At 36.8% G+C, this 8983-nt stretch overlaps 1 protein-coding gene across 2 annotated transcripts; it reads left to right on the top strand.

The window, feature by feature from the left end:
• The first annotated feature begins 2444 nt into the window (after positions 1 to 2444).
• LOC125265606 (DNA damage-inducible transcript 4-like protein) lies at positions 2445 to 5123 on the top strand. Of its 2 annotated transcripts, none has more exons than XM_048185916.1 (3): positions 2445 to 2596; positions 2909 to 3026; positions 3846 to 5123. In XM_048185916.1, exons 2-3 carry the CDS (start codon positions 2939 to 2941, stop codon positions 4340 to 4342), a joined length of 585 nt encoding a protein of 194 aa, XP_048041873.1. In that variant the 5' UTR covers positions 2445 to 2596; positions 2909 to 2938; the 3' UTR covers positions 4343 to 5123. The 2 variants fall into 2 exon arrangements, with proteins under 2 accessions (XP_048041873.1, XP_048041874.1); XM_048185917.1 differs by having other exon boundaries at positions 2540 to 2697.
• The last annotated feature ends 3860 nt before the right edge of the window (positions 5124 to 8983 follow it).

Here is an 8983-nt window from a genome sequence, read left to right as displayed (position 1 = left end):
CTTTGTATTGACATTCGTTCACAAAGTCCGGTGTGAAATGATTCGCGCAGACATAAATGAATTTCGGTAGAGTTGAGGGAGCATTTTCTTTGAAAACAAAATTAATCCACCTCGTCTTCAGCGGCTCAGATTTAGGGAGTAAATGGAGAGAGCTATGTGGATTAATCCATCCAGCTACAGAACACCTTAAACGCTTGGGAAACATTCTCGTCAGTGCAGTAATGACGGACTGTGTACAACTCGCTGTGAACTCGCTCAGGGCGGTTCTATGTTAAAACGGCAGTGTCTGTCAACATTTGTGGGCGGGACCTGTGGCTAATGTGACGTCACACTGCCAGGAACCTGCAAATGGCTTGTTCTGAGACATTGCTTATAATTTATGGGAATTAAAAGAAAAGGAGTGGTTGGATTTTTATCATTATAGGGAGGTTGAGTACACGCACTGCCAACACACATTTATGTCCAAACACCATGCAAAAGTGAATTTTACATAGCTGATGTTAAATCCACTATTGTTTTATATAGAATTACTCTATAGTCTATGGATCAGAAGTAATTAAACTGTAATTAAATTACAGAAAAATTAACCATAATCCCTTACTTTTCTTTTTCATGGAAAAAGTAATGAAATTACAGTAATTAATTACTGTACTAATTACTCTCTCTAAAATGTATTGCACTTAGTAATGTGTTACTCCCAACACTGATTGTGTTTTAGTTTGGTTTTCCCTGTTCCTGATTGCCTGAGTTGCAGTTCCTTGTATGTTTCCAGTGTTTCTAATTGAGTTACACAGCCGTTCCCTGTTCTGTTGATTATTTTCCCTTGTGTATTTAAGACCTTGGTTTTCCTTATTCCTGCTCCTGTGTTAATGTTATGCGAGTTGTTTGGTGTGTGCTCTTGCTCTTTGTGTTAATTAAAAAGTATTTCATTCATTTCGTGTCCCGTTCCTTGGATTATACACAGCAACCCTGACATTTAGTAACTGCCATTTTTTGTGGACTTTAAAAACATGTCTATAATTTAATAAATTTCCATATTATTTTACTAACTCTCTCTGTTTCTCTTTTCACACTCTGCATTTTGCCCTCACTGTCTCTCTCTCTCCCTATTCAGCAATGTCAGCTCTCCCTGCTTGTGTCAGTCTCTATGAGATGCACTGTGGTAGCTAATGCATGTGACTGTTTTCTTACCAGGATCTTGTTCAAGCCATGTGACCAGACACAGATCTGCCTGAGGACGGTTGGATTTCATTCGGCTACTCAGCCAATTCTGTGTACGTGTTTGTATGAGTCAAATTTCATGGCTGAAAACAACGTTCCAGTGCTGTGTGGTTTCTAAATATGTTCTGTAACTTTTGTCGCAATAACATGGACATGTAGGCAGGCATGCACAACAACAGCTTGCCAAGAAGGCCATAATTTAAGCTATAGCTTAAAGGACACACTGAACATATAAAATTGCATAAAAAAAATAAATAAATACAATTTTTAAATCAATGTCAAAATAACTGAATCAATAATAATAAGCTGGGTAAAATGTATCCAATGCATGGAGCCAAATAAACTGTTTCCAGCTCACTCATGCACATGTACAATCCACCTCTCTTTTCCACATGAAGGGATACCACTCTTTTTGACCTATAAATTAATTGTATTTACTTTTCCACCATGTTTTGCATGTTTCCTGGATAATGTTTTTTTAAATCATTTAACAGACATTGCATTCACAAAGAGCTGCTGCTTATTTTTCTTTCCTTCACATAGTATTTCACTGTATTGTAAAGTGTAGACTGTGTGCTACAGAGCTCTTCACTGTAACTGTGTCTATTGTTGCTTTTTTAAAGAAAAAAAAAAAATATATATATACATTTTCAAACCTGGAGATCACACTTCCTCACTATTTAAAGGTATTTACACAATGCACTAAGTCTAATTTTAGCAGTGCTGACTGTGGGCTACTGGAGTTCACAGACATATTTTGTTGTAAGGGGCGGTCTATAGCCAAATATGATGGGATTTTGTTTATTTGTTTTCAACAGTTTTCCAAATCTTACATTTCAGAATTATAACTAAATTCTGTGAGCATCATATGTATGGCATTCATTTCCTTGTCCCAAATGGCTGTCAAAGGGTGTGTTGTTACTAATAACAGGTAGCAACACACTACTGTTTAGTAAATTTAAAAATAAAATAAAAATTTTAAAGAAAGAAAGAAAGAAAGAAAGAAAGAAAGAAAGAAAGAAAGAAAGAAAAGGTCTCAACAACTAACGCCATTTAGCAATTGGGTGAAGCACTGGTACATGCAGCAAATCAGAGTCCTCGAAACAAACAGTCGTGGATCTCACGAGCCTACAGCGCGAACTGGTTGCCTGGTAGAATTCAGTAAGTTCTAGAATGTAAAACGTGCGCTGATTGGTCGGCGATGTTTGATAAGCACGTGGGTATAGAAAAGCTATAAATACTGCTTGAGCTAGCGGCTTCTTCTCATTTGTGTGTAAGCGTGAATGTTGAGGGTGGTGTGTGTGTGGGTTTTTGTGATATTGAAAGAAAATTTTGTGTGAATAATTTATTTTTAAATTATATTCGTTTTACAAGGGTAAGTATCGAATATTTAACGTTACGTTTTTTTTTATGTCCATGGTTAGTGATGTACCGCTGGTTAAGCATCTGTTTGAAAGACTACAACTAAATAAAAAGGTGTGCATTTGCTAGTGTTTGCAGCTATGCAATATTCTATGTATTAGTGTTTTTGTTGTAAATCTCGACCTGTGTAAGCTTTAATCAACGAGACAATGAAAAGTGAGCTTTAATACGTTTGCTTGAGTATAATGCTGGCATACGTTTTGCATCGTTCTTACTGTTGTATGCATATACATGCAGCATTTAATGCTGAGTCTTTTTCTTTCAGCACTTTATATAAACTCAAAGGATTTTCACAATGGTTGCAACAAGCACACTAAACAGAAACTCGGAATGCCTCTCTGAATTTGCTGATAGAGGATATGACCAGACTTGCATCGATTATGGTAAGATATAAGATATATTTTGATGTATAATGTTCAGTATCTGTGATTTGTGGAGGCTAATGTGGTTCTCAAACAATACCAGTGGACTTGAGAGCTGGGCTTGTTTACTGCGCTATTGGTGCAGAGCTGCAGCAGTGATGTCAACACCGATGAAGTCATTCTGTAACCCAGATCATCTTCTTTGTGACCACGACTTTAGGTTACAGCAGTATTTTCTCAATTGTTACTGCGTAAATTAGTTATTGAAAATTAGATAAATAGCAGGATAATTACTTACTGCCACCATAGACGATTTTAATTGCTAAATGCATTTATTAATAAAACCATTTCGTTGTTCAGTTCAGAGATTTTTGAGCTCAAATTTAAAGGTGCACTAAAATTGATCAATTTATGACCACTACTGATAACTGGCACAAAAGTTAATGTTGTCAAACAAAAAAACAATAGTTTGGCACTGTCAAATTGTGATGTCTAAATTAATTTAGGAGCCGATATTATAATGAACAATATAAAATATTGATATCTATTCAAATAAAGCCTTTGAAATGTGGGATGAGGTTGGTCTTCTATTAGCCTATAGAGGAGGGTTAAAAAATGCTTTTTAAAAAAGCGCTCTTTAAGGGGTATAATCTTGGTTGTAATCACTTTCCCTTTAAGTTGGTGCTAGATGTTGGTAAATATGATCTGAAAATGGATGGAAACAAGAATCCACGATTAAATACCCAATATCCATGTTGATCAAAACCAGTAAATGAATAATACGTTTCCGGTATATCATGCATCCCTCAGTCTAATCTCACCTCTCTTCTCTCTCTCCAGAAATGGACTTTTGGGAACGGTGTTTGGCAGAGCCTTACCTGGGTGCAGAAGTGTGTGAGGAACAGACATGTCAGCAGCTCGCCCGGCTGCTTGAGGGCTGTCTGTCGAGGGCCAAAGCCAGCAAGCTGCAATGTGCCCATTTGCTGGTGCCAGAGACTCTGACCCGGCGGGTGGCACGGGATATGCTCAGGCTGGCAGCAGGGGAGCCGTGTGGGTTGCGGGGCTGTGTGCTGGATGTGCATCTCGAGCTGGAAGAGCAGCAGCACCGTTGTGAGAGACTCGAGAGACTTGCTTGCGACTCAAGTGTGGTGCCAACTTTTGAATTGACATTGGTTTTCAAACAGGATGGCGGTGGCTGGCCGAGCCTGCGGGATTTTTTGCGCATCGGTACGTGTTTCCCACCTGGCACCCGCAGTGCACTTAAGCTCCGCCCTGGGTTTAGGCTCATTAAGAAAAAACTGTACTCTGCAGCTGGAACTATAGTTGAGGAGTGCTGAGATGGAGATGAAGGTGGTGGGAAGGGCTGAAGTTTAAGGGTACATTTTGAATGCACTCACTTTCTCATGAATGTAAGAGTCTGCTGGAGAAGCAAACTCATGTTTTTGTAAGCTTTTTTTTTAATCAATAATAGAGTTATTATTTTTGTTTTTTGGCACAAAATGACATTGGAACAAAATGGAGAGTTGATTGCTGATGGGTATTTGCTGTAGTTTTTGTAAGCATTGAGGATAGTGTTTAATAGTGGCCTTGAACTTGTGCCAGCCCTTATCCGAAATGGTCATAATTATGCTCAAATGAACCGTACACAAAGTGTTTCCTCCTTATTTCACACAAATTCATTATTAGATGTTTTCAAAGTTGAGTTATTTGATTGTTGAAGTTAAGTACAGGAAAGCATCACTCTAAAGGGGGCCATACAGTATTTCTGAATGTATTGCGTCTGTGCTCATGAACTTGCTGTTCGAAGTCTTTCAAATATAAATGTCAAGATTTCCAACTGGTCACGGTTTTAAAAAAAAAACGGACAGGATACTGTATGGTTTGTTTTTTTTCTTTTCTTTTTTTAACCCCTGTGAGTTCACCTGGTAATGTTCACTGCGCAAATGTTCTTGTCTTTATCCTTCTACACTTGAGCTTCGTTTAACTTATCTACCCAACTGAATACACTATATTTTGCTTGAACTGCTGGTACAGCAACTGAACATTTCTTTATAAAGTTCCTTTTATAAGAAGTTGAGAGCCTTGTCTATTTTGACAATAAACTATATTTTCTAAAAATGTTGCAGGTCCTTTTTTTTCTTTTTGTAGAAAATGTTTTTCTCATTTTTAAATATCTAAAATAGTTGACTAATGTCTTGCATGTGTTAAACCTTCCAGATTGGCATTTTTTGGCATCCTGAAAGACATTAAAATTAGAGGTCACAAAACAAGCGAGCATATGCATATTAACATGCAGGAAATATCTTCAGCACTTGCTATATTTCACCTCTACTGTTAAATGAATTTCCTGCATGTTGGTGTAAAGAGGAAGTCATTTAATTTCTTACCCTGCATCTTTGAACTATTGACAACCTGAGATATTTGTAAATTACTCTGTTTACTTACAGTGGCTGCAGTTTGTTTTTTTTATGAAAATGACTTTTTTTTTTTTTTTTTATTATACTTGAACCCTAATAGCTGCAGAATTGGTATGCTACAGAGGGACTGAGATCCTAATTGTTAATCTGTTACTTTGTTTGAAGTGAAATGTTTAAGTAACTAAGTAAATAACGGTGTGCCTGTGAGTTGGCAGGAACTTTCTCATAGTCATACAACAAATTACTTAAGACTCAGAACGCATTTGAGAAGAGCTGTGTGCTGTGAATTCCCAGGCTCAGTGATTCTCTGGTTAGTCATATGACAGGCTGTTTAAACGGTCTTGACCAGACAGAATTGTAACCCATAAAAAGGCTTCCAAGAAATATGACAACCAATCAGTTATGTCATATATTTTGTGGGATCTGGCATGGAAGATGTTTTATAAGAAAAAGCAACAAAGACTTCCTCATTAATTTTTATTAACTGTTAGACAGGCTACATGTATATTCAGTGCAGGACTGCATGAATGTGAAACCAGCTGAGATCCAGAGGCCCTCAAACACATTAATGCTTTTCTGTTGTTTGCTGTCCAAGTTTCTACACACACAATTTGAAATAACATGGTTGAGGCTTTAAGCGCCATATTTTGTTGCCTTCTCTAGTTGCTTCTCTGTCTTGATGCTTCTCTAGTTAAAGGTCATTGGCTCTGACAGTAAATAATTTCTGAGGGTGACCTGTTGACCTCAGATGTGAGTGAAGAGAACTTGAGTTTATGAAAAGACACCCCTGGTTTCACAGACAAGGCTTAAGCCTAGTCCCAGACTAAATGTTTGAGCTGTTTTAACTGAATGCAACTTGAACTGTCACGTCTTAAAATATATCAGTGCCATTGTTTTGTTTAAAGATGCACACATAATGTTTTTTTTCTAAGGCACATTTACAAAAGCTCTTTAAATGTCCTATAATTGAGCTAAATGATAATAATCCTAGCTTAGTCTAAACCCTGTCTGTGAAAGGGTTGTTTCACAATGTTAGTGAAGACATCTCATAGACTTCCAGTATTTTTAGGTTAATGAGATGTCCCATCCCAACCACTACCTGTAAACATAATCCTAGAAATGTTCTCACAAGGTTGTCATGATATTTCACTATATTAGCATAGCCAAACCTGTACACAAGGCTTGTGTTTGTTGGAAGCTGCAAGTGATGTTAGGTGCTAATTCAGCAGAATGTCTTACAGAACCACACGGCACAAAAAGGAATAAGGAAGTTGCTCTTTCTCTGTCACACACACACACACACACACACATACACACACACACACCTTTAACATCCCCCCTCCAAATCATAAATATATCTATCATGTGGTTTTTACCTAACCTTCTGTAAAAATGTTTACTATGTGATATATATGTTGTATGTGTGAGGACTCATATTAAATATTTAAAGATGTTTAAGATGAGTCGTATGTCATAGGACAATTTCAAATGAATGCAAAGAAATCATTTGTAGCTCAAAACTTTATCTAAAGCATCTTACAGCCTTTTTAATTTTTATAATTTATTTCTATAATATGTGTGGCCTTCTTACCTTTTTAAATCTGTGTGTTTATTTTGTCCTAATGTTATAATTTTTGTAACTCAATTGTTTTGATAGAGTGAAATATCTAGTTTAAACTCTTAAAACACAATGGCCCTGTTTCACAGACAGGGCTTAGCCTAAACCAGGATTAGGCCTTAGTTCAATTAGGATATTAAATGGCTTTTATAAACGTACACATTACTGGTGTGCATCTTGAGACAAAACAATGGCATTGACAGATTTTAAGATATGTAGTGCAAGTTGCTTTCAGTTAAAAACAGCTTAAACATGCATTTTAGTCTGTGACTAGCTTAAGTCTTGTCTGTGAAACCAGGGGAATATGTATTAGCTGTATATGCAAAGTGATTTTAGCTGTATATGCTACATTTCGTTTTCAACCATTAAAAATGGATAAAATTCAACAAACTTTGGGGGGAAAATGTGAAAAGTGAATTTTCCCAAATTCTAACTGTCAACATTGGCATATAATGTAACAAGGATTGCTAAAGTCAACTATATTTACTAATATTTCTACCAATCTCTATGTAAAAATAAAATTTAATTTGACATGGATTGACCCAGTATAGGCACAAGTCATTCAGTTCTGGGCATCTCTTAGCTTATGTTACCACTTGTGACTTGTGAATAAAACCCATGAAACTAAATATCCCACAAACATTGACCCCTGAAATTTATGTTCCTGCAATATGGCCATGGTGTCCCAGTACCCATGTGCTATTCTCATCATCTGTCCACAGTGCAACACATTCTGATACTCTGATAATCTTATTTAGAAGCTATTTTGTATCAATTACAATAAAATTTTGATCCTAAAAAACTGTTGGTTGGTAAATTATACAGCCTGCAGGCATAATATGATATGTAAACCTCAAATCAGATGTTAGTATTAGTAACTGCTAAATGTCTCTGAGTGGTTGTTAGGGCATTTAAAACACATAAAGCTATACTTAGTAAATAAATTAATATTAAATATTAATGCTTGAAAAATTAGTACTCAGTTTGGTAAGTTTTAAAGTTTTAATTTTAAATGTACAATTTTGTAGGCCTACTGTTAAAATACATAAAGCCTCAGTTACACAATGTGCTATTGTAGTAATGAAAATATGCTTAATGCATCTATCTTTATCAAATCAACATTCCTTGAACTCACCTCAAAATATGACCTCCATGGTAATAAGCAGAAACTTCCCACTGTGTATTATCTTATATGTTAAATGTCATAAATTACCATTATTATAACACAGCTCCTCTTACCATGGATATAAATACTCTATGAATGCACAGTCAAACAATGTAAAGAAAATTATACATGTAAGAGCTTAAAATATTCAGCCAATGACCACACTTTGAGGACTGCAGGACTGTCAGTATGAAACAGGTTGATGGTAAAACCTGCTGGGCATTACTGCCTGACGTACCTCCGTCTGTACCAAATTATCAGCCACAGGGTCATCAGCTGGGAGCCACCCTTCACCGATGTTTCACCCCTTTAGTCCCAGAACATCTCTGGGTGGTGGGGCAGCAGACAGGCACGTCTCCCTGCCACTCCCGGCACAGTCAGTTCAACTAGCACCACCCGCTTGCTCGTCTCAGACCACAAAACAAGGTACGGTCTCAATGTGGTTTGCGCAATAGAAGCGGGAACTGTAGCCAACTGTCCAGGGCCCTCATTTATCAACGGTGTGTACAGACAGATTTGTGCATAATGAGTGCGTAAGAATAGTTTCACGCAAAGCGTGGGATTCACCAACTTGTACTTATACGTAGAAATGTGTGTAAATATAAGCACACCTCTGAGCATGTTTATGCAGAGAATCTAGTGGTAAAATAGCGACACTACACATAAAAAGCATTTAAGAGTGTCACAGTATGCATCAAGCAATCCACATATGTCCTGTGTTTCCTTTAATTATAAATCACTCAATTTATCATTTGTCTAGTTTTAAACAAGATGCGTA

Source organism: Megalobrama amblycephala, linkage group LG3 (assembly GCF_018812025.1).
Source record: "Megalobrama amblycephala isolate DHTTF-2021 linkage group LG3, ASM1881202v1, whole genome shotgun sequence".
Lineage (NCBI taxonomy): Eukaryota > Metazoa > Chordata > Actinopteri > Cypriniformes > Xenocyprididae > Megalobrama > Megalobrama amblycephala.
Note: the sequence above shows the minus strand (reverse complement) of the source record. Positions and strands in the feature narration are given on the sequence as shown.